Source organism: Triticum aestivum, chromosome 1B, assembly GCF_018294505.1.
Source record: "Triticum aestivum cultivar Chinese Spring chromosome 1B, IWGSC CS RefSeq v2.1, whole genome shotgun sequence".
Classification (NCBI taxonomy): domain Eukaryota; kingdom Viridiplantae; phylum Streptophyta; class Magnoliopsida; order Poales; family Poaceae; genus Triticum; species Triticum aestivum.
Genome location: NC_057795.1, coordinates 150,149,378 through 150,176,006, shown reverse-complemented (window position 1 = coordinate 150,176,006; position 26,629 = coordinate 150,149,378). Strand labels below are relative to the sequence as shown.

The 26,629-nt window shown below is 50.3% G+C and overlaps 1 protein-coding gene across 1 annotated transcript; it reads left to right on the top strand.

The window, feature by feature from the left end:
- Window positions 1-1,836: 1,836 nt before the first annotated feature.
- On the top strand, window positions 1,837-4,243 carry LOC123112869 (uncharacterized; the record flags this gene model as incomplete). Its single annotated transcript, XM_044533969.1, is given in 3 exon segments — window positions 1,837-2,097; window positions 2,603-2,832; window positions 3,513-4,243. Coding segments are annotated over 3 exon segments (547 nt in total), but the record flags the coding sequence as incomplete, so codon positions are not given.
- Between the last annotated feature and the right edge of the window lie 22,386 nt (window positions 4,244-26,629).

Here is a 26,629-nt window from a genome sequence, read left to right as displayed (position 1 = left end):
TGCGGCAGGATTGGGAGAAGGTCGTGGGGTGGATTGGGGGAAGATCGTGGGGAGAAGGTGGGCAGGTGGGTCGGGCCGTCGGGGGAGCTTTGGGAGCGGGTTTTTTTTTTTCGAAAATGCTCCACTAACGGACGACACTTACAGAAACTCTTCTACGGACAGACTTGGTAGAGTCTAATTCACCACTCCCCCTGAATTTCAGGTGTGGGGCCCTCCTGTCCCCAATCTAATGATGCCACTTCCATCCGTAACCTCCCATCAGTAAAGAAATGACTGTAAGTGTAGCATTGCTCGGTTTTTTAGTTCGGGAAAACCTAATCGGGCTTTATATAGGGGCGCCTGATCCAAATAGTTATTGGTCACTGCTAGGAATCATTCGGATGATGGGAGCTAATTGTAAACCGCCTCGCCCACCGTTGGACGAGGCGTAGCGCAGCCGTGTGATTTGACAAACCGGTCCATGTGCGCACCCGAGCACAGTTTGACCCGTCGCCCTCAGCGCAAACCAATCAAATTACTCGGCGCCTCTAACGTCTCGTGTTGCCGTCTGCCGCACAGGCTAGGGACCATCGTCGCCTTATAGCAGATGACAGCCGGCGAGATCAGCAGATCAGTAGGTCATCTTCCCCGCAGCAAAAAATGGAGAGCGTTGCATTGAAGCTTCTGCCGCCAATGAGATGAAGCAGGTCGGCGCATCACATCGCATTGCAGCTCCGCCGCCGGCGAGAACTTCGGGTCGCAGCACCACCCACTTGCATTGCAGCCCCGCCGATGCCCCATTGCAGCTCCATGGAAGAACTTACGGTCCCGGCGATGCTCCATTGGAGCTCCATGGCAGCACCGACGGTGCCGGTAATGCTCCATCGAAGCTCCATGGCAGCACCGACGGTCTCGGTAATGCCCCACTGAAGCTCCATGGCAGCACCGACGGTGCCGGTAATGCTCCATCGAAGCTCCATGGCAGCACCGACAGTCTAGGTAATGCTCCATTGAAGCTCCATGGCAGCACCGCGCGGCGTGACAAAGCTCCATCGCAGCCCCGCCACCGGCGGCGACTCTCCGTCGCAGCTCCATGGCAGCACATCGCTCAAGACCGTTGTCGGACCATCGTCACAGAACGACTTGCAGCAGTTTCGTAGATGAGTTGCATCACTGAGTCCCGGTTAGCGAGCGCCGGTCAAATCGCAGCACCTCAGGTCTTTGCATCAGATGTACGCCGGCGACCGGCCGGCTTGCAGCAGCTCGCGCGCACGGCGGCCAACCCCTGCACCACCGTCATCATCCATGGAGGCATGGAAGCAGCCGAAGTGGGCCAGTGGGGGTCACCTCCAAGCAGTAGTTGTGGGGGCAGCACCACGCGTAGGACATCAGGCAGCGGCCGGCGGCGGTCCTTCCTGATTCCTCAACTCCAGCGGCTGGCTCACGAACGAGAGAATGAGAAGGGGAAAAGGAAGATAGAAACGAGTGAAGGGAGTAAAAGAGATAAGGTGGGAGAAGAGCGGTGGGTGGACCACCATGGGGACACATGGCGTGTAGAGACGTGGTTTACGAGAGAGAAAATCAGTCGGTTGTTTTTAAGGATTTCTCATAGTTATTCTAATACCATTATCATAATAATGTTGTCCTATATATATAGCGCCGATAGGATGTTTCTGAGATCGCAGCGAACCGAAAAGAAAAAAATCTCCCGTACCTTATCCGGCTCCCTCCCCGTCGCGCACTTTCCCTCGCAACCACCCCACCAGCAACCCCCCGACCAACGGCCCACCCGGCTCCGGCGCGCCTGCCGGTCCCGCCTCCTTCCGGCTCCGGTGCGCCTGCCGGTCCCGCCTCCTTCCGGCTCCGGCGCGCCTGCCGGTCCCGCCTCCTTCCGGCTCACCGCCGCCCCAGCCTCCTACGGGCGCGGGGCCGTCGGCGCGAGGCCGCCGCCGCCCCCACCTCCTCCTGGCCCGCCGGCGACCCTGCCTCTTCCTGCCGTGGCGGCCGCCTCCTCCAGGCACGCCGCGCCCCTGCCTCCTTCCGACGCGAGGCCGCTGCCTCCTCCAGGCACGCCGGGGCCCCTGCCTCCTTCCGGCTCAAGGGCACTTCCGCCACGAGGTAGCAACCCTCCTTCACCCACCGACCGATGTGTCGCCGCCTCCGCTGATCCACTCCCCTCCTCTGGCTCCTGGTCGATGATCCCGGCTCATCCTGCTGCTCGCCTCCTCCCTCGCGTATGCATCAACAAAAAATAGGTGGGTCGCTGAAGTCCAAGTCGTGCCATAGCAGTAGGGCGACTCTTCTAGGACGCATCTCACGCTCAACCGGCTCCAATTTTGCGCGCATGGGGTTGGTGCTGCTCCAGCGAGCTCCTCCATCCCCAGCTTGTCCCTGAATGTGGACGCTGCACCGCGCAGGTTCCTACCCACCGTTCCTCCTCTCTGCTTCTTCACTCTTCACTTCTCTAGATTTTGGTGTGTGCACGTAAAATGTTCACTAAAATGTCTCAGTGCAGTAGTACTAGTTTTGTGTGTTCGTTTTCCCTTCTAGCTTAGTCCTTGCCTGCTAATTGATATAGGTTGGATTACTTAAGAGTGTTTTTCATGTGTGTTTTGCACTTTAGGTTGAATTTCACCCTGCATCCCCGACGTAGAGCTGCTCCGGCTCCTCCCCCGCTTGCTGCCAGGTCTGTCTCTCCTTCCTCCCCTGCTCGCCGTCCTGTGCGGCGGTGGACGTGGCTACTTGATGGAGTGAAGCCGGCCTCCGAGCACCGGCAGTTGCACTGCACCCTGCAAAAAAAAGAACAGCCGCAAGTTCATAATCAGAAAAATGAGGAGTTCAAGAAGAACAAAGGTACTGCCTTCTCTCACGTGCTTGCAAACTGCTAGGTTGTAGCTCGTATGTTGTTTGCAACTATCTTCAATTTCTTCAGTAGTTCGTACACATTTTGCCAAAATCTAGTACTTTCAGTATGGTAAAGTTGATAGTTGGCCTACAGGGACAACCATGTTGATGGCGATTGAAAAAGGATTCTGAAATAATATTATTGAGACTGAAGACCAAGTTTGATAATGCACGATGTCAGAGGATTCCAGGGCTTTCTCTGAGGTGGTTGATGGCTTCCGAGAAATGCGTTCATATCTTACAAGTTTCAGGGGTTCAAGTTCATCTATATAAGAAGGAATGCCAATTTTGTTGCACATCTGTGTGTGAAAGAGGCGCTAAAACTTGATGTGCTTACTATTTCTTTTCTTGTAACACCTAGCTACATCACGTGGTTTCAATATTTTTGACTGCCATGGCCCGACACCTCCTCCATCTTGGTGCCGCCGTCATGACCTAGCCTACATTTGCTGGTTGCTGCTAGCTGCTGTTGTTGCGTCCTGCCTCGCCGTCTAACTGATGTTAGTGCGCTGCTGCTGCAGTTCAACTAGAGTGGGAGAGAGATTTCTTTGAGAGTTTAGCTGCTGCTGCTGTCCTTAATTTTTGTTTTTGAACTTGCTGGTTAAAGATAATGATGTTGCTTTCTACAGATGGGCTTCCTGTAGATGTATCATTCTCCACCCGCTTGGAAGCTTCAATATTCTGAATGGTCATAACAAAACAAAATACTATCTTAGTGTGCTTTATCATGTTTCCGGTAAAATAAATTTTTTGACGTACAAAAGGGAAATTCATAGCATATTGAAAACAAACCAAACATGATCTTACTTGTAGAAATGGAGTACGGTGTATTATCTTGCTGAATTGCAACATTTGGAACATCAGTAAATGTGTATTGGTAGCTTTACTCGCCATTTTACCATGCAACTTCAACTTCTCCAGTTTCAGATTTCATTAGCTGCTCCTCACCAGTTTCATTCATCGGACACTTTCTCTTTCTAATTGAATAATCAACAGTTTATGAGGTTGCCATAAAGGTCAATTTTTTTGACTTTGCTAACTTCTAGTAGATCAGTAGAAGCAGTGACCTTTGCTAGCAGAGCAAAAAATGCTAGTTTAAACCTTCACATTGCAAGATGAGTAGTTGTTATAATTGGTGTCGGAGTAAATGATCACGGGTAGCCTCATCAGCCTCCCCTGGTATTTCAAGACATCGGGGTCTGCTGCGCCCCTTAAGAATCAAAGGCAGAAGTCCGCTTTCTCGGGTCCGCCTGGTCCAAACGGCCGTCTGCCAGGACGCGGCGAATCCAGAAGACGGCCACGAAGTGGGCCGACTCCAGAGAGATCGGCTCCTAGCAGGTGGCCCCTTGTGCCCTCGAAGTTAGCACCCACATAATCACGACGAGACGGGGCGTGGCTACAGTGCAGCCTGCCACCCCCGAAATCCAGGGTGGAGCGTAGCCACAGTGCAGCGTATTGGGCGGACATCCCTCGCCCGGTGCGGCACTGTTGCCATGTAGCCCATGACATCACCCATGGCAGAGAAGGCCATGCACCCACGACGGGCTGTCGGAACTGCCCGCAGGCGACGGGCCCTACTTGTCCGTGAGAAGCCAGAAGGCGGCGATCCCTGACCAGTCGGCTCAGGGGGAGGCCGACTCCTCACCAGGTGGCCCTCCCCCTTCCTCAAAGACTGTGTGCCATTAATCAGAAGAGACGGGAAGTGGCTACAGTGATCGCCCATCAGGTGACGGGACTGTAGCCACGCCTTTCCCGAAAAAGCATACATCATCAGCGGGACTGCCACAATACTAAGCAGCCAACAAGACCCGCCAGCGTCGGGCGCGGCCTGTCGGTCAAGTACAAGACAGCCGGCGGGACCCACCAGTCGGCGGCTCCCAGCAGCCAGTGGAGAAGCCGACGACAGCAGACACTGACAACCGAGTCCTACACCCGGCCATATTATCCTTGTACTCCTGGGGGTAGGCCTATATAAACCCCCCAGGGCACCCATGCAAAGGGTTCAGCCTCATAGAGACCACACACACATAGAGAGAGTGAAGCTAGGGCTAGCCTTTGTTCTTCTTCCTCCTCTAGAGAAACAGCTCAAGGAGTAAGCTTGTAGCCACCATTGTTGATTTAGTGATCACGCGGAGACCCCGCGGAGCAGGACTAGGGTGTTATCTCCTAGGAGAGCCCCGAATCTGGGTAAAGTGAGTCGACATTTGTGTCCACGCTTATCCTGTTTCCAGGCCCGGCGACGTCTTACTCTCCCCCATCATGATAAGCCATTCTTTGGCATATGTTGCAGGACACCCCCGACATTTGGCGCCCACCGTGGGGCTAGTTGCACCATCGTCCGGAGATCTATTCTGGACGGGAACCTTGTTCCTCCCTGGCGAGCGCAGCCAGCCCGGCACGCCCGATGGCGTTTGCGCCGATGCGCTGCATGGCGCGGAAGTCGCCTGCGCGGCAAGTTGCCTCGCTGATTGCATCGGCGAGATCCGCCTCTCTGACGAGCCCGCGCCTGATGCGGGTGCAACCAGTTTGGAGAACTGCCTCGTCGACCTCCTTGGCAAGCTCCACATCGCCAACGAGCCAGCCTCCGATCTAGAGTCCATCGGCTCCACCGACCCGATGCTTGTCGATTCCGACACGGCGTCCCTTGACGCCTTCCCCACTAACGTGATGGTCATCAACAACCCGCTCCCCCGCTCCCTCCTACGACCAGCGAAGCCAACACCAGCACCGTCACGGAGGTGCTGGTCATCAGTCACGACGGAGCCTCAGATGCAGCCGCCCACGACCCGTTGCAGCCGGCAATGCGAGACTTGTCCGCGCCCGTCGCGGCAGACGCCAACGCCGAGACCCTTGAAGCCTACCGTGTCGCGCTCGTCGAGAGCGCCAAGAAGTTGGCCTCCATGAGATGTCTCATCGAGGCCTACTAGCGCGAGATCGACCGCGCCGTCTGCGGCACGCCGGCTGCTGGCGGGCCCAGCCGCGTGGGCACTGTCCAACAACACGGCGCCGCCATCGCCAGCATGCTGGGTGCCGACCGCCCAATCTACGCCACACCCATGGAGAACCTGCGCGCTGCCCAGGCGGCAGCAGAAGAGCTGGACAACCTGGAGGGCGACGAGCTCCGCTACATGACAGAGCGTGTTCAGCAGCTCATTGACGCGGCCACGACGCAACAAGAAGCCGGCCGCCGCGAAGAAGAGCCCGGCGCGCGCACCGAGAATCATCCCCCTCCCCCGCCGAGAGCAAGGCGCGACCTCCCGGACGCCGACAGCAGGCGGCGCCCGTGACCAAAGAAACTAAGAGCCGGCTGCTAGCCGCAGCCGCACACGCCTCACCATCAAGCGCGACCAAGACGGCCGCCCACGAGCAGTGGAATGGCGGGATGATTGTCTGCCTCCTCCTCCACCGCGTAGGGAGAGGCGCGTCTCCCCGCCGCTGTTGAGCATCCGACTGGGCCGCCGTGATGGAATTGGAGAAAATGATGCCCGCCATCGGATCGACCGCCTGGCTTGATCCCTGGCGCTGGAAGAAGAAGATGCGATCGGTCCGCCTTGTTTTGGCCCCCGCATTTGCGACGAGCCCTTTCCCAAAGGGTTCTCGCTTCCTCGAGATACGCCCAAGTACAACGGCTCCGTGAAGCCGGAATATTGGCCGGTCGACTACTCCACCGCAGGCAACATAGCAAACGACAACAAGCGCGTTGCCGTGGAGTACGTTCCCCTCATGCTTCAGGGCACGGCCCGGACTTGGCTGAACAGCCTCAAGCCCTACATCGTCAACAGCTGGGTAGATTTTACCAAAGTCTTCATCCGCAACTTCACCATCACTTACAAGCGGCCGCCCAAGCCTTGCCATCTCTCTCTGTGCGTCCAAGGCCCCACCGAATCCACTCGCGACTACCTGACGCAGTGAGCCGAACTGTGCAACTCTTGCGAAGGGGTGCACGAGGTGCAAGCCATAGAATACTTCACCGCCGGGTGCCGAGAAGGCACCTTACTCAAGCACTGACTCCTCTGCGACGAGCCAGCTACACTCGACGAACTTCTAATCATAGCAGACAAGTATGCCACAGCCGATTCCTTTATGAAGTCGCAACTCTAGGTGTATGCATCCGGGAAGGTGCTCCCTCCGGCTCCCAGAACGCCGGCTGGTGACACCAGTCGGCGCCAGCAGCAGAACGACAACGAGCGCAAGGCCCCCCAGCTTGCTTCCACCAGCCGGCAGGTGGCAACTGTTGAAGACCAGCAGCTAGAGGGACAACCCGGCTCCAAGCGTCGCAAAGGAGGAAAGCCAGCTTGGCTGCCCGCCTTCTCCTATGAGCAAACCCTCGATGCTCCCTGAAAGTTCCACAGCGGCGCGAAGCCGTCCAACCACACAATCTGGAAGTGCCACTGGCTCACCCGGATCTCTAAGGGCGAAGGGCTGCTGCCTTCTCCGCCTGCTGGCCAGCCGCCGCCTCCCCCTCAATAGCCGGCGACACGTCCAGTAGTCGGCGCAATCCAAGATGAGTTCCCAGAGGAACACAGAGCCTATGTCGTCTTCACCAGTGTGGCCGATGATAGGTGCAGCCGACGCCACCAACATCATGAAGTCAATGCAGTCGCTTCTGGAGCCCTAGAGTTCATGCACTGGTCGGAGAAGCCCATCAGCTGGAGCCGAGCTGACCACCCGGAGGTGCTGCCTTCTCCGGGTTCATATGCCTTGGTGTTGGGTGCCACCCTTGCCACCGAGAGGCGAGCTGCTCGTTTCTCCCGGATTCTGATAGATGGCGGCAACGGCATCAACATCCTTTATTGCTACACCATGGAAAAGTTGGGCATCAAAGAAAAGCAGCTCCAGCCCAGTCGGACCGTTTTCCATGGCATTGTGCCCGGCCTTTCATGCTCACCAATCGGCAAGATCAAGATAGATGTCCTCTTCGGAGACAAGGATCATGTCTGCCGAGAGGCAATTTGGTTTGAGGTGGTCGACTTGGAAAGCCCATACCATGCGCTCCTAGGCCGGCCCGCTCTGGCCAAGTTCATGGCGGTGCCACACTATGCCTACCTCAAGATGAAGATGCCGAGAACCAAGGGTATTATCACAATAGCTGGAGACTATGAGAAGTCGGCAGCCTGCGTAGCAGCCAGCAGCCGGCTAGCTGAGTCCCTTGTGATTGCAGCTGAGAAGAAGCTCCTGGACCGGTTGGTGGCCATGGCCAGCAAGTAGCCTGACCTGTCACCAGATCCCAAAGAGTCAGAGACCCAGGGCTCCTTCCAGCCAGCCGAAGAAACAAATAAGATCCCCTTGGACCCAGAGCACCCGGAGAGGCACGCTATCGTAGGTACCAACCTCGATAGCAAATAGGCTTCTGCACTCAAGACCATCCCCCTCACCTGGCCCTTTACCGTGTGGGGGCTGGACATGGCGGGACCATTCAAGACAACATGCGGCGGCATGACCCATCTGCTTGTCGCCGTGGACAAATTCACCAAGTGGATTGAAGCAAAGCCAATCAAGAAGCTGAACGATCCGACTGCTGTGACCTTCATCGCAGATATCACCGTCCGGTACGGTGTACCGCATAGCATCATCACCGACAATTGCACAAACTTTGCCAAAGGCGCCTTGGCCCATTTTTGCGTGACGCAGGGCATCCGACTGGACTTAGCGTCCGTTGCCCATCCGCAGTAAAACGGTCAGGTCGAGCGAGCAAACGGCCTCATCTTGGCCGGCATCCAGCCCCGACTGGTCGAGCCACTGGAGCGCTCGGCCGACTGCTGGATCGATGAGTTGTCGGCCGTCCTCTGGAGCCTCCGCACCACTCTGAACAAGTCAACTGGCTTCACCCCTTCTTCCTCGTGTACGGGGCCGAGGCCGTCATCCCAACTGACATTGAGTTCAACTCACCTCACATCACCATGTACATGAAGGCGGATGCAAAAGAAGCACGAGAAGACGACGTCGATCTGCTGGAAGAAGCCGGCTGTTCGCACTCAGCCGGTCCGCCATGTACTAGCAGAGCCTGCGCTGCTACCACAGTCGAAAGGTCAAGCCAATATCCTTCCAAGAGGGAGACCTTCTGCTCCGGCTGATCCAGCGAACAGCCGGCCAGCACAAGCTCTCGGCCCCTTGGAAGGCCCCTTCATCATCAGCAAGGTTTTGGGCAATGACTCCTACTACCTGATCGATGCACAGAAGCCCAGAGCGCGCAAGAGAGATGACTCCGGCAAGGAATCGGAGCACCCATGGAACGCAAATCTCCTCCAAAGATTTTATAGTTGAATGCAGTATGTACCACGCTACCTTTTGTATTAAGCGCAAAGGCATCGGGACCCTCGAGGAGCACTCGGGGGCTACCATTTTTTATCTATATGATAAGTTTTATGCCTATGAATGTGTTATTCTATCCTTCTGCCTGGCAGCGGGTTCGACCAGTCGGCCTGGGGGCTTGCCGCATTGTACTATGTCGGTGCTACTTGCAGTCGGACAAGTGATGTGCCGGCATCTAAGCCCTCTCTTGCCATAAGCCGCAGCTCGCAGAGTGACTGTTCGACTGGCAAGAGTTAAAGGCAGGAAATGGTGCCCACATGAAAAATGGCTAAGGACCAAAGCACTCACATAGGCCAAGCCGGCTCCTCGCCTCATCGACCGGCTGCCGAGCAACCGGCCGACCGGCTTCTTACTTAACTTGCTACGTTCTAAATGGCCAAAGTACTTGTCTTCCCAAACGGCTAACTAGTTGACCCAGCCACGGAGCACCAAGCGGCCGTCTGGCTGGCAAGGCAGCAACTAAGGGAAGACGACAAAGGGAAAAAGCCAAAAGAACAGAAAACAACGCAAGTATAACTCGGCAAAGTTAATTTACATAGCAAAAGGCCCTTGGCTAGCATTCAACAGAGTTGAATACACCCCCAACGGGTGGAACTACACAAATTTAACAAGTTTGTTCGAGCAACTACAAAAGCATGAAAAGATAAAATAAACTGGCCGCCTAGGCCAAGGGAGCAACAGGCAGGTCCAGCAGGTTGGTGGAGTCGGCGGTGCCGGCTAGTGGAGTGGGCGACTGGCGGGTCTCGGCTTGGTCGCCTTTGGCAGCAGTCGGCGCACTTGCACGCGGCTCGTTGTTCGAGCCTCGGTCGAGTTAAGTCTAGCCGTCCGCTCCGTCATCCGGTGCGTCGTCTTCACCATCCTTGCTTTCCTCGCCCTTACCCTCGTCGCTGGAGGCGATCTCCTCCGCCTAGTCCTCGCCATCCTCTGGGTTCAGCCTGAACCAGTCGGCTGGCATCTTGGCGCCCCGTTCGTCCAGCTCGGGGATGAAGTCACTGGTGTTGGTGTACTCGGCAATCGCCGCCGCACGTAGAGTGAGCGCAGGCCCCGCCGCCACCAACTCTTCACTGGCTTCCTGCCGGAACGTGGCCAACTAGGCGAGGTTTAGCCCAGGATACCATGCTTTAACGAACTCCAAGGCCCGTCGTGCACCAGCACGGGACGCGGAGCCCTTCCACGCCTTGTAGCGGCCGACCGCCACCTCTAGCCAGTCGGCAGTCCAGCTGGGGGTGCGCGGGATCTGAGCATCCGGCCAGAGGGCGGTCAGCACCTGGGCTCCAACACACTGCAGGCGGCGGAGCATCCTATGGGCTTGCTGGAGACGAGCTTGGACGGCGAGAAGCTGCTCGCCGAGAGTTTGAGGGGTGTTGGGTGCGATTTCCGCACCAGCCTGCCTTCGCTCATCTTGACGAGCCTTAATGGCTGGCAGCAACGGCGTGACTAGGGAAGTACTCTGCGCAAGAAGGAAAAAGAAGCATGAAGCCGGAGGCCGGCTCATGTAACAGTCGGCAAATGAAGGAAAGGAAAGGGCAACTCACCATCGAGCATATCCTCGATCTCGCCGTAGCCGTCGGACAGAGCCTTTTCCCTCTCGGCCCACTTTGAGCGCTCGGTCTCAAACTCGGCCTGGAGGGCCTCCTCCGCCTCCTTGAGCTTCTGGAGCTCCGCCTTGTGCTAGTCCGCCAACTTCTTGGCTAGGAGGTCGCGCTCCTGCGCCGCCTTGTTGCACTCCCCCTCCTTGGCGCGCAGCGCGGTTTGAGCTTCGCCCAGTGCTTTTGCAAGGCGGCGGTGGCTCCTATAGAAGACAAGAAAGAGAAGACAATCAACAATCAACAAAGGAAAAAAGTGGTCGCTGGAAGATCCGGCCCGACTGCTCAACAGTCGGCCCGAATCTCGGGGGCTACACCCAGCGGGTGCGCTGACGCGTCCCCGCAAGAGAGAAAAGATGGAGGCCTACTCCAGTTGTCGGACAGGTCGGCTGTCCGCTTGGCCAGTTCCCGAAACTGGGAGTTGAAGGCGGCCGGGCGGATGTTTTGGTAATCCTACGATGAAGACAACAGAAGAAAAGAAGAAGTCAGCACTCGGAACTGACCTTTAAGTTTCGAGCCGCCTGCTCAGCATCCGGCCCGGAACTCGAGGGCTACACCCAGTGGGTGCGCTGGCGTGCCCCCACGGAAGATTACAAGAATAAAAACAAAGACGAGAAGCATACCCGGAGAACTGCTCGTGTTGCCAGGAATGTTTGTGTATACTGCTGGAGGGTGGCGCCTTGGGCCTGGACGTCCTGAGCGGCTGTGTTCAGCACGCACGTCCCGCCCCCAGGTGTCCGATCTAGCGAGGCGGCACTAGTGGACTCCGCTTCAGGGGCCGGCGATCTTGCGACCCCGATCTCCTACGGCCGTGGCGCCGAGATCGCCTTCGCTGCACGCCGGCGCGCCGGAGTGCGGACCACGGGGGTCGCCCCTACCACCAGCTCACCACTGGCTGGCGGCACCGGTGGTACGTCAAGCCGACTGCCATGGGCCTCGACAGTCGGTGCTTGTGGGGGCGCCTCTGCCCCCAAGATGATGACATCGCCCCCTCTCCTCTCCATGACCGGCTGGTCATCGCCGCCTCCTCTTGTCGGCGCCGGGATCTCGGGCGCGGGTGGTGCGTCGCGCAGGGAGATGACAAGTCGTGGAGTCCGGTAGTGTGCGGCCTCTTCTACTTGCGCCTCGGCGGCCGCGTCTGCCTGGGCCTTAGCCGCGGCGTTGGCCTGGGCCTTAGCCGCCGCGTCCGCCTTCTCCTGTGGCGCCTTGGCCGCTGCCACCCTCTCCTATTCCACCTCCTCCCGCTCTTCGCGCGCTTCTCGCGCATTCTTTTCCGTCCCCTCCCGGAGGTCGGCGAGCGGGTCCACGCGGCGGGTGTTGGCGGAACCCTCTGCTGCCCCGATCACGAAAGCAGAGGCCAACCGCTCAAGAGAAAGCGGGGCCTTGTTCAAGAAAGACAAGAAGAAACTCAGACAGAGTTCACAAGAAAGAAGAAAAGCAAAACGCAAGAGAAATCAAACACTTACGCAGACACTGTCGGGGACTGCTTCGGGGCCCTCTAGAACTGGGCCGCCTTCGCGGTGGCCTGTCGCCGCTTGGTCGTGGCGGCCGGGTTCTTCGGCTTTTTCGGCCGGCTGCCGAACAACAATGAGTTGGCTCGGCGCTTCGGCGCACCGCCTGGTGCAGTCGGCGCTGCTGAGGAGCTCGCGCCCGCCTTGTCGGCGCCCTGCGGGCGGCGTGGCTCGACCTCCTCCTCCTTGTCATCCGGACAATCCTCGATGCCGCCTCCTCCGGAGCCGCCTGCTCCTCCACCGCCACCTATGGCGTTGTACTCCTCCATGGAGGCCGCCCCCAAGTCGGGGTCGTCCGCGTCACTCACTGACCGGTCCGGCAGGTACTCATGACTTTGCTCCAGGTCATCGGCTGCCGACTGGGATGTGAGGATCGGCACCGTGACCAACTGATCAGGCGGCAAAGCAGAACCCGACAAATAAAGAGAAATAAAAAGAGTCAAGGACTCACCACGGGCAGCGAGTCTGCGTGGGAGTACGACCGCTTGCTGAACTACCACTCTCCCTCCGAGAGTTTGCAGTTCGAGATGTAGTTCACCAGCCGGGCCACCTCCGTGTCCGGCATCTCCTTGGTGCACATCCGGCACGAGTCTCGATGCCCACTCATCCGGCTGATCATGTGAGGCCGGCCTTGAAGAGGGAGCACTCGGCGCACCACAAAGGCGGTCAGCAGGTCCGAGGCCTTGAGGCCCTCTGACTTGTCATCACCTTGAGCTAAGCGATGGCGGCAGTGGAGGCGGCCGACAGCGTCCTCGACTCGAAAGTCCAGTTGGTGCGGGGCTCAGCCGGCGGGCCGGCTGTATAAGCCGGCAGGTTGACGAAGTCCTGCATCGGGTGGACGTTCTTGACGTAGAAGTAAGATTTTTACCATAGCTTGACCGACTCTGACAAGTTGATGGCCGGGAAGCAGTTCCCAGTGCCCGGATGCCGCCCCGCGACGAAGGCTCCGCACTGAGCCGCCTCCTTCTTGGCGGCGGTGCCGAGCTTGGTGTAGAAGAACTCCCCCCAAAGCTCGAGGGTGGGGAGAACGCCGAGGTAACCCTCGTAGAGAGTAACAAAGGCGGACAACAGCACCACCGTGTTCGGTGTGAGGTGGTGTGACTGGAGTCGATAGAATTGAAGGATGGAGCAGAAGAAGCCGCTTGCCGGCAAGCCGAAGCCGCGAAGGAAATGCAACTGGAATACGACGTGTTCGCCGTCCTCCGGCGCCGGCGATATCTCTATTTCGGGCGGAGGACGTACCCGTATGTTGTTCTCGCCAGGCAGCCGCCGCGTCTGGCGGAGGAAGGCGAGGTGATCCTTGTGGACGTTGGAGCCGTCCCAAGCGTCGGCCCGTTCGCACGCCATGAAATCTTGGGCCCGATGGAGGCGCGGCGCGGCGATGAACGACCGAGCCCGCGGTGGAGCAGCGACGCCGCGGGAGGAGAAGCTTGGCAATGATGAGCCGCGGCAGCGTTTCGGCAAGAGGCAGGGGCGCTACGGCTGCAAAGAGAGGAAGGAAGAAAATGGCGAAGGGAGAGGAGGGCGCGCGTGCGTCTGCCGCCCCCACCTCCCCCTACTTATAGCCCCAGGCGGCGAAGCCGAGGGGGCGAGAACGTGGGGAGACGTGGAATTAACTGCGCCCACAACCCCACGCCCCTACATTTACCGCACAGTAACGGCGTGTAGTTACTACACCACGGAATCCTAACCGTCCGCCTCGGCCGCAGCGGATCCATGCGCTCGTCGAGGCACGGTAGTGGCGGGCCCCAGCCTGCAGCAACGTCACATCGCACGCGTGGGCTGGCAGGCTGGCCCGGCTGGCCGACGCCGCGTGGCGTGCTGGCAGCAGGCGGCAAGCCTGGTGCCCGGCTGGCGTGCCACCTGGCTCCCGCCGTGACGTTTCGAAATCACTAGTCAGCCTGCCTGGTCGCACTCGACACCCACCCATCGGCGCTCCGAAAGACGGACGAAGCAAAGCAACCAGACCACTTGGAGTAGGAAGCTGTTGAGGCTCCTCGCCTCTTTCAGCCGCGGTGCCCAACCAGCTTCGGGGACTACTGTCGGAGTAAATAACCACGGGTAGCCTTATCAGCCTCCCCTGGTATTTCAAGACATCTGGGCCGGCTGCGCCCCTCAGGAATCAAAGGCAGAAGGCCGCTTTCTTGGGCCGGCTGGTCCAAACGGCCGGCTGCCAGGACGCGGCGAATCTAGAAGACGACCACGGAGTGGGCTGATTCCTAGCGGGCAGCCTCCAGAGAGGCCGGCTCCTAGCAGGCGGCCCCTCGTGCCCTCGAAGTTAGCACCCACATAATCACGACGAGATGGGGCATGGCTACAGTGCAGCCTGCCACCCCCGAAATCCAGGGTGGAGCGTGGCCACAGTGCAACATACTGGGCAGACATCCCTCGCCCGGTGCGGCACTGTTGCCACGCAGCCCATGACATAACCCATGGCAGAGAAGGCCATGCACCCACGACGGGTTGTCGGAATGGCCCGCAAGCGGCGGGCCCTACTTGTTCATGAGAAGCCAGAAGGTGGCGAGCCCTGACCAGTCGGCTCAGGGGGAGGCCGACTCCTCACCAGGCAGGCCTCCCCCTTCCTCAAAGTCTGTGCACCATTAATCAGAAGAGACGGGAAGTGGCTACAGTGATCGCCCGCCAGGTGGTGGGACTGTAGCCACGCCTTTCCCGACAAAGCATACATCATCAGCGGGACTGCCACAGTACTAAGCAGCCGGCAAGACCCACCAGCGGCGGGCGCGGCCTGTCGGCCAAGTACGAGACAGCCGGCGGGACCCACCAGGAGGCGTCCCCCAGCAGCCAGTGGAGAAGCCGGCGACCGCAGACACTGACATCCGGGTTCTACACCCGGCCATATTACCCTTGTACCCCTGGGGGGTAGGCCTATATAAACCCCCGAGGGCACCCATGCAAAGGGTTTAGCCTCATAGTGACCACACACACATAGAGAGAGTGAAGCTAGGGCTAGCTTTGTTCTTCTTCCTCCTCTAGAGAAACAACACAAGGAGCAAGCTTGTAGCCACCATTGTTGATTTAGTGATCATGCGGAGACCCCGCAGAGCAGGACTAGGGGTGTTATCTCCTAGGAGAGCCCAGAACCTGGGTAAAGTGCGTTGGCGTTCGTGTTTACACCTTATCCCGTTTCCAGGCACCAGCGACGTCTTACTCTTCCTCACCATGATAAGCCATTCTTTGGCATATGTCGCACGACACCCCCGACAATTGGGCAACAAATGCTAATGCCACCATTACGCAACACATACATATTGTTTCCTCCTCATTAGGTGCCCACAGTCGTCAGATGTACGGAGAGCATGCAAAGTTTGTGAAAGAAAGTTTTGGAAATACCTTTCAGCAAAAATAAAACACTGAAAACCCCATTTATCAAATATCAAATATTATGGACCACAATGGCGCGAGGAGGTTGAGCTTCTCTGCCATGATTGTGCTTGTTTTTTTGGTCGAGCTTCTATGCTCTAACAAATAAGTTCAAATATAATAAATCACAAGCGTTCCTCTCCTTGTGTGCTTGTGTTTGGTGTGTGTTCGTGCAAAAAAACAGGTGGTTTTATTTTATTTTTGTGTACAAAAAGAAAGAAGTTCAAATATAATAAATAAAAAAGTTCAAGAACATGTAACACGATAGAAAGTTTCGTGTACGAAATTGATATGTACAAAGAAAACCATCATATATGTCCTTTATGTGACACAATCAATTCCTGGAAGTTTATATGTGAAAAAGGAAAAAAACACTTTAAGAAAAAAAACAATTGAAAATTTACCACAAACACTACACAAATTTACCAAAAAACAAAATCAAATTTCCCTCATTTAAATAATATAAAACAAGAACAAAGTGAAACAATAACGAAATTCAAAATTATTTATTTTCTATTTCTAAAAACTAAAAGCGAAGAAGTTCAAATTGAAAAAACCAAGAAATTCCAGATTAAAAAATAGAGCAGTACACTACTTATTAAAATGGATTTCCCCGTATCCACAAAAGACCCTTAAGTTCAAATTTAGAAAATGGGGTGGTTCGATGTCCGGTTTATTTTTTTACTTTTAAATAACAAATTAAAAATCATTTATGAAAAAAGTAAGAAGGTCAAACAACAATAAGAGAGAAGTAGAAGGTTTAAAAACACGAAAACTTAATGATTCTAAAAAGTAGGAAGATCAAAAATAAAAAATTAACTTTTATAAAAGTATTTTCTCATTTTGCAAAATATAAAATAAACTAGGAAGTTCAAATTAAATTAACAGAGCGGTTTGACATTCATAAAAAAATAAAAAATTTCTCACTTCCAAAATAATAAAAACACGAATAAACCAAGAAGTTTAGTTTGAAATAACCAAGAAGTTGTACGATGTTTATTACAAAACTACGGTTTTTCCCTTACAAATGAATAACACCAAGAAGTCCAAATTGAAAAAACAAATAAGTTCCATCTTAAAAAAATATAATAGTTCAATTACATGTTAAAAAAGAGAGGAAAACAACAACATTTTTGCCATTTTTAAAACTGCCCTCAAACGGCGACGAATTGGTAACACTTGTCTACATGAAAAGTTGCTCCTATTCATAAGCTTTCCAACGGTATATTATATGCTACATTCCGATGTATGGTTTAAAAGTTTCATGTATACCAATTAAAACACGTTTTTATGTATTGAAAAAATTCTTTTGAACCGTCGAGTATGAATAAATGATCAACATGGCAAAGTTGCGTGTTTTCAACAGCTTTCCATCGGTATATAATTTGCTCAATTCCAGTAAGTGGTTGGGAAGTTACGGGTAAAAAAACACGTGAAAACCAGAGTGAAGTTCAAAAAGAACTGCTCCAGAACTGCTCCAGAAGTGGATGAATATACCTATTTACAGTTGATGTAGTTTCCAACAAGATCCTCTCCTGTTCTACTTTTTTTATCTATATTCTCAGCTGTAGCAGAGATTCCAAATGAAAAACATCGTCTTTATATATTCATGCATAGTCAGACTCATTCATCTCACTTGTTCCATTCATTCGTTAGGAGGGGACATGCTTGTCTGTTTGAATCTACAGTGCAACATAAAGTCGCCGCTCCTCTTTGAAACCAACTCAAGAACATCGATCTGAAAGCAGACAACGCCTTATGCTACTACCATCGACCGATACCCGCTGCACAACGCGCCGATGAGCCCCTACACGCATGTTGTCATCTCAAAAAAATATGCATAGGATGCTATGTGGTGCCTACCTCTCGATACAGACAACAACCATGAAGGTAAGGTAGTTAAGGACGAGATGCGCAGGGTATGATGTAGGTCGAATCCAGCAATCCGAGCATGTGGGAGGGAATCCTAACAACGCATGAGCTCGAGCTTTGGTTGAGCGACATGTGACGGTGACCGGCCCTAACACGAACTAGGAGGAATCCATTCATGGCCAATGATACATCTTCAACATATCTATAATTTTTGATTGTTCCATGCTATTATATTACCCCTTTTGAATGTTTATGGGCTTTATTTTACACATTTATATCATTTTTGAGACTAACCTACTAACCGGAGGCCCAGCCCGTATTACTGTTTTTTTTTGCCCATTTCAGTATTTCGAAGAAAAGGAATATCAAACGGAGTCCAAACGGAATGAAACCTTCGGGAGCATGATTTTTGGAACGAACATGATCCAGAGGACTTGGAGTGCAAGTCAAGAAGCAGCCGAGGCGGCAACGAGAGGGTAGGGCGCCCCCCTGTCTCGTGGGCCCCTCGAGCGGCCACCGACGTACTTCTTCCTCCTATATATGCCTACGTACCCCGATAACATCCAGGGAGCCGTCGAAAAACAATTTCCACCGCCGTAACCTTCTGTATCCGCGAGATCCCATCTTGGAGCCTTCGCCGGCGCTTCGCCGGAGAGGGAATCGACCACGGAGGGCTTCTACATCAACACCATAGCCCCTCCGATGAGTTGTGAGTAGTTTACCACAGACCTTCGGGTCCATAGTTATTAGCTAGATGACTTCTTCTCTCTTTTTGGATCTCAATACAATGTTCTCCCCTCTCTTGTGGAGATCTATTCGATGTAAACTCTTTTTGCGGTGTGTTTGTCAAGATCCGATGAATTGTGGGTTTATGATTAAGTTTATCTATGAATAATATTTGAATCTTCTCTGAATTCTTTTATGTATGACTGAGTTATCTTTGCAAGTCTCTTCGAATTATCAGTTTGGTTTGGCCTACTAGATTGATCTTTCTTGCCATGGGAGAAGTGCTTAGCTCTGGGTTCAATCTTGCGGTGTCCTTACCCAGTGACAGCAGGGGTTGCAAGGCACGTATTGTATTGTTGCCATCGAGGATAAAAAGATGGGGTTTATATCATATTGCATGAGTTTATCCCTCTACATCATGTCATCTTGCTTAAAGCGTTACTCTGTTCTTATGAACTTAATACTCTAGATGCAGGCAGGAGTCGGTCGATGTGTGGAGTAATAGTAGTAGATATAGGCAGGAGTCGGTCTACTTGTTGCGGATGTGATGTCTATATACATGATCATGCCTAGATAATCTCATAACTATTCGCTTTTCTATCAATTGCTCGACAGTAATTTGTTCACCCACCATAATACTTATGCTATCTTGAGAGAAGCCACTCGTGAAATCTATGGCCCCCGGGTCTATCTCTTATCATATTTGCTTCCAATCTACTTTTATTTGCATCTTTACTTTTTGCATCTATATTATAAAATACCAAAAATATATTTATCTTATCTTATTATCTCTATTAGATCTCACTTTCGCAAGTGGCAATGAAGGGATTGACAACCCCTTTATTGCGTTGGTTGCGAGTTCTTTGTTTGTTTGTGTAGGTGCGTGGGACTTTTGAGGAGCCTCCTACTGGATTGATACCTTGGTTCTCAAAAACTGAGGGAAATACTTAGGCTACTATTTCTGCATCACCCTTTCCTCTTGAAGGAAAACCAATGCAAGCTCAAGACGTAGCAAGAAGGATTTCTAGCACCGTTGCCAGGGAGGTCTTCTCTCAAGTCAAGACATACCAAGTACCCATCACAAACTCATCTCCCTCGCATTTACATTATTTGCCATTTGCCTCTCGTTTTCCTCTCCCCCACTTCACCCTTGCCGTTTTATTCGCCCTCTCTTTCCCAATCTCCTCCTCTCTCTTTTCCGTTTGCCTTCCCGTTGCCATGGCCGAATCAAAAAGAACTAAGGGCTCTTTCCTAGGTTCTAGTACCTTCGATAACCCCTCTATCCTCTCTAAGCTCATGAATAATGATGCTATAGAAAGACCCACTGAGGTCACCAATGAGAGCTTGAATAATTTTGATGAGGATGACTCTGGAATTTTTCGTTATTTACTTGACGAGTATTTAAAACATGCTTGGGATATTTTATTAAGAATTCGGGCTAGCTATGTGCCATAATATCAAATTGAAGTTTACTTAAGAAGTTTCTATGTTGGCTTGCCCGCTTCTTTCAAACAAGTTTTAGATTCTATTTTTGAAGAAGGTTTTCTTGAAGGGGATGCTATAGATACCTATGAAAAAATGAAAACCATATTTGGGCATCCTATGAATGATAAAGTTGAATCAACTACTCTTTTGTGCTTTTATCAAAATGAAATTATTAAAGAGATGAAGTCTAGCTTAGAGGCAAACTTCCGTAACATGCTTAATCTTACTTCTTCCATTAATGGCAATGTGCTTACCCTAAATAGAAGAATGAATGCCATAGAAAGTAGATCCTCTCCGAGTGCCAAAGATGGCACTACTTAGATCTATCTTCGCTTTTATGCCTAGCTAGGGGCGTTAAACGATAGCGCTAGTTGGGAGGCAACCCAATTTTCTTTGTGATTTTTGTTTTTGTTCCTGTTTAGTAATAAATCTTGCATCTACCTTCTGTTTAGATGTGTTTTTATCTTTTAATTAGTGTTTGTGCCAAGTAGAACCTATAGGATAACCTATGATGATAGTTGATTTGATTCTGCTGAAAAACAGAAACTTTGCACGCACAAATTTAGTTTGTTAAATCAGAGAAACGTGCTTTTGCGTTGATTCTTTTTTCTGCTGATCAATAGACAAATTTTCCAGGACTTCCTATTTTGGTAGGATTTTTGGAGTTCCAGAAGTTTGCGTTAGTTACAGATTGCTACAGACTGTTCTGTTTTTGACATATTCTGTTTTTCGTGTGTTGTTTGCTTATTTCGATGCATCTATGGCTAGTAAAATAGTTTATAAACCATAGGGAAGTTGTAATACAGTAGGTTTAACACCAAAATAAATAAATAATGAGTTCATTACAGTACCTTATGTGGTGGTTTTATTTTCTTTCACTAACGGAGCTTATAAGATTTCCTGTTGAGTTTTTTATTCGCCACATGATATGTGTTTTGCTTGGAGCGTCATGTATTATATTAGTCTTTGCTCTTTAGTTTACCACAATCATCCTTGCTGTACACACCTTTTGGGAGAAGCCCACTTGTTTAGAATTTGCTAGAATACTCTATGTGCTTCACTTATATCTTTTGAGCTTGATAGTTTTTGCTTTAGTGCTTCACTTATATTTTTTAGAGCATGGTGGTGACTTAATTTTGAAGAAATTGCTAGTATCTCATGCTTCACTTATATCTTTTTGAGAGTCTTCTAGAACAGCATGGTATTTGCTATGGTTACAAATTTGGTCCTAGCATGATGAGCATCCAAGTTGGGTATAATAAAAACTATCATAGAAAAGAATTGGATGCTATGATCAATATGATGCTTGATAATTGTTTTGAGATATGGAGGTAGTGATATTAAAGTTATGCTAGTTGAGGTAATTATGAAAAGTAATTGTGTTAATGGTTGTGATTCCCGTAGCATGCATGTATGGTGAACCGCTTTGTGATGAAGTTGGAGCACAATTTTATTTATTGATTATCTTCCTTATGAGTGGTGGTCGGGGACGAGCGATGATCTTTTCCCACCAATCTATCCCCCTAGAAGCATGCGCGTAGTGCTTTTGTTTTTGATGACTTCTAGATTTTTGCAACAAGTGTATGAGTTCTTTTGACTAATGTTGAGTCCATGGATTATACGCACCCTTTCACCTTTCCACCATTGCTAGCCTCTCTTGTGCCGTGCAACTTTCGCCGGTACCATACACCCACCATTACCTTCCCCAAAACAGCCACCATACCTACCTATTATGGCATTTCCATAGCCATTCCGAGATATATTGCCATGAAACTTTCCACCGTTCCATTCATATGACACGCATTACTTTTGTCATATTGCTTTTTGCATGATCATGTAGTTGACATCGTATTTGTGGCAAGGCCACCTTCATAATTTTCATACATGTCGCTCTTGATTCATTGCATATCCCGGTACACCGCCGGAGGCATTCATATAGAGTCATATCTTGTTCTAGCTTTGAGTTGTAATTCTTGAGTTGTAAATCCATAAAAGGGTGATGATCTTCATTATTAGAGCATTGTCCTTGTGAGGAAAGGATGATTAAGACTATGATTCCCCCACAAGTCGGGATGAGACTTCGGACTTTACAAAAAGAAAAAAGGGGGGAAAGGCCAAAAAGAAAAAAAAGAGGCCAAAGAAAAGAAAAAGAAAAAGAAAAAGAAAGAAAAAGAAAGAAAAAGAAAAAAAATATAGAGAAAAAGAGAGAAGGGACAATGCTACTATCTCTTTTTCCACACTTGTGCTTCAAAGTAGCACCATGATCTTCATGATAGAAAGTCTCATATGTTGTCACTTTCATATACTAGTGGGAATTTTTCATTATAGAACTTGGCTTGTATATTCCAATGATGGGCTTCCTCAAAATGCCCTAGGTCTTCGTGAGCAAGCGAGTTGGATGCACACCCACTTAGTTTCTTTTGTTGACCTTTCATATATTTATAGCTCTAGTGCATCCGTTGCATGGCAATCCCTACTCACTCACATTGATATCTATTAATGGGCATCTCCATAGCCCGTTGATACGCCTAGTTGATGTGAGACTATCTTCTCCTTTTTGTCTTCTCCACAACCACCATTCCATTCCACATATAGTGCTATGTCCATGGCTCACGCTCATGTATTGCGTGAAAGTTGAAAGAGTTTGAGATTATGAAAGTATGAAACAATTGCTTGGCTTGTCATCGGGGTTGTGCATGATTAAATACTTTGTGTGATGAAGATAGAGCAATAGTCAGACTATATGATTTTGTAGGGATAACTTTCTTTGGCCATGTTATTTTGAGAAGACATGATTACTTTGATTGGTATGCTTGAAGTATCACCATTTTCATGTTAATATGAACATTTATTTTGTATCATTTGGATCTGAACATTCATGCCCCAATAAAGAAAAAATACATTGAGAATTATGCTAAGTAGCATTCCACATCAAAAATTCTGTTTTTATCATTTACCTACTCGAGGATGAGCAGGAATTAAGCTTGGGGATGCTTGATACGTTTTCAACGTATCTATAATTTTTGATTGTTCCATGCTATTATATTACCCTTTTGGATGTTTATGGGCTTTATTTTACACATTTATATCATTTTTGGGACTAACCTACTAACCGGAGGCCCAGCCCATATTGATGTTTTTTTTGCCTATTTCAGTATTTCGAAGAAAAGGAATATCAAACGGAGTCCAAACGGAATGAAACCTTCGGGAGCGTGATTTTTGGAACGAACGTGATCCAGAGGACTTGGAGTGCAAGTCAAGAAGCAGCCGAGGCGGCCACGAGAGGGTAGGGCGCGCCCCCTGTCTCGTGGGCCCCTCGGGCGGCCACCGACGTACTTCTTCCTCCTATATATGCCTACATACCCCGAAAACATCCAGGGAGCCACTGAAACACAATTTCCACCGCCGTAACCTTCTGTATCCACGAGATCCCATCTTGGAGCCTTCGCCGGCGCTCGGCCGGAGGGGGAATCGACCATGGAGGGCTTCTACATCAACACTATAGCCCCTCCGATGAGTTGTGAGTAGTTTACCATAGACCTTCGGGTCCATAGTTATTAGCTAGATGGCTTCTTCTCTCTTTTTGGATCTCAATACAATGTTCTCCCCCTCTCTTGTGGATATCTATTCGATGTAAACTCTTTTTGCGGTGTGTTTGTGGAGATCCGATGAATTGTGGGTTTATGATCAAGTTTATCTATGAATAATATTTGAATCTTCTCTAAATTCTTTTATGTATGATTGAGTTATCTTTGCAAGTCTCTTCAAATTATCAGTTTGGTTTGGCCTACTAGATTGATCTTTCTTGCGATGGGAGAAGTCCTTAGCTTTGGGTTCAATCTTGCGGTGTCCTTACCCAGTGACAGCACGGGTTGCAAGGCACGTATTGTATTATTGCCATCGAGGATAAAAAGATGGGGTTTATATCATATTGCACGAGTTTATCCCTCTACATCATGTCATCTTGCTTAAAGCGTTACTCTGTTCTTATGAACTTAATACTCTAGATGCAGGCAGGAGTCGGTCGATGTGTGGAGTAATAGTAGTAGATTAAGGCAGGAGTCGGTCTAGTTGTTGCGGACGTGATGCCTATATACATGATCATGCCTAGATAATCTCATAACTATTTGCTTTTCTATCAATTGCTCGACAGTAATTTGTTCACCCACCGTAACACTTATGCTATCTTGAGAGAAGCCACTAGTGAAACCTATGGCCCCGGGTCTATCTCTTATCATATTTGCTTCCAATCAACTTTTATTTGCATCTTTACTTTTTTGCATCTATATTATAAAATACCAAAAATATATTTATCTTATCTTATTATCTCTATTAGATCTCACTTTCGCAAGTGGCCGTGAAGGGATTGACAACCCCTTTATTGCATTGGTTGTGAGTTCTTTGTTTGTTTGTGTAGGTGCGTGGGACTTTTGAGGAGCCTCCTACTGGATTGATACCTTGGTTCTCAAAAGCTGAGGGAAATACTTACGCTACTATTGCTGCATCACCCTTTCCTCTTCAAGGAAAACCAACGCAAGCTCAAGATGTAGCAGCCAACACATATCCTCATTATCGGTCAAAGGGATGATATATATACACTCGGGGAGCCCACAGATATGCGTGTCATCACAAAAAACCGCACAAGGGAGACGTGGTTGATCAGAAGACCCCGTATACACTGCATGTGGCCCAAAAATATGTATGGGTATGGTGGGTGTGATGTGTTTAAATCCCAAATGCATAACTTCGATGGGCCACCAACTACATTACAAACCGAACACCGTACCCGACTCCAAGCCTAGTTCAATACGTACGATGTCAGTTACCCAACTTCAAGGCGACGACGGCGGTGGGGGGGTGGAGGGAGGGGTCGTCCCACGCATGCGCTCAAACTTTATTTGGTCTAGCATGGGACACATCTATATCTATACCCCTATATAGTGTGTGAATAACTTTGAAAGTTGGTCGTTGGATGAAGCCAATCCAACGTTACAGAGATGGCAAATCCGAGGACTACTGGCCATTGGATATCATCTACATGCCACCAGATTCTGCCACATGTACAATCTAGAAGACTCCATGGTTGAACTTAAGCATAATGCACAAACCTCAAAACACAAGCACTTCTCCTTTATTCTCTAGAATCTTCCATATCTTAATTGCCCAAACTTTTTTTTCTAAATGAATTGTCACTTTTTGTTTTTTACTTTATGCTTTACAATGCACAATTCCATGAATCTTAAAATATATTTTTATAAAACTAATTGATTTTGGAAGAGATGAACTATAAGAATTAAATGAACATCTACATGATGCATATATGACTCAAAGCTTACATGCTATAGTGTGGTATTTCTTCATAATTTGGTTACCAAATCTCATGCGTGCAATGCATGTGTACCATACTAGTATCAAATAGGAAACCATCATGGTCAAACCCTTCTCGTTGTTGGGTCAAAGAGATAGATTGTGTGGGCCCCCTAATTGTCGGTAGAGGATAGTATATATACCTCGGCGAGCCCACAGATATGTGACGTGTCTATAAGCCGCACAAGGGAGACATGCTCGAGAAGAACACCCTGCCCCCTATACCATGCATGCAACTTGAAAAAGGTTTATATAATCGCCATGACAGGTCAAGTCAATCATTCATTAATTTTTTAGAGGAAAAAATAACCCATAAAAACATAGTAAGTTTATATTATCGCCATGACAGGTCAAGTCAATCATTCTTTAAATTTTTTAGAGAAAAAAATAACCCATAAAAACATAGTCTACAAATTAGCAAAACAAGGATCCCAAGGATTATATAATTGCCATGATAGGTCACTATGGAGATATAATATATCTCTATAATGACCGCGTCATGGCATTTAAATGAAGCTTGAGATATGCAACTTCCCACCGGGTCACCCATCCTTGGACTACTCCAGCCCGAGCACACTTAACTTCTGCGTTCTATTCGACTAGGCTAGAGGATGATGGGAAGCCAGCTCTTGCTAATAAGAATTGCCTCCTTGCCATTAAGGTGTTTCACACTGGTCACCCTATGGGACCTACTCTCTCCTATCACACTCATTTGTGCTTTTAGAAATAGTGTGGGAGATTTTACATGGTCGGTGCGTCACCACTAGCTTTCAATGAGCATTGAAACTGGTAGCGGGAAAACAACGGGAGAAGAGGCGGGAAACCGATGAGAGGAGTGGCGAGAAACGGTAGCCTGTTTAGAAAACCTAGTAGAGAAAGAAGCGTAAGCTAGCATGACGCCTGCGCACAGTGCTTACCCATGTACCGCATGTGATGTCGAAAGGGATCAGGGTTGCCGTTCAATCTGGGAGCATCCACTGGTGCACACGTACGATCCGTGGATTGGGGCATCGGCCACGGTTTGGTAGACACACAACTTTCATGAGTGAACCGTCTGCTATTTGAAAACATTTCGTGAGAAGAATCTCGGTTTTTAAATCCCCGTAAATCCAAAACTAAGCCAAAAATCATGAAACCTGGCATGGTGTCACGACATGGCACATATATGTCGAGGAATTTTTTTCGTCCATTTTGGCGCAAGTTTTATTACAAGCCTCTTACAAACCGGAGCTTCTCTCAAAGAAGCCTCGTGGTTCCGATAGGGAAATGTGTCCCCCTTGTGGGAGAAACGTAATCACTACCTCTTTTCGCCTTGTATTTTCTTCTACCAGCAACATGGAACGACATGATATCCATGCTGAAATTTAAACATATTCAGGGTTCGTTTGGCCTTTTTATACACTAATTGAGTTTCCTAGGCATTTAATGTCCATAATTCAAATCTGAACTTCAAATACATGCTCTAGTTCACCAAAATGGCTTGAAAATTTATACATGTTTCCTTGG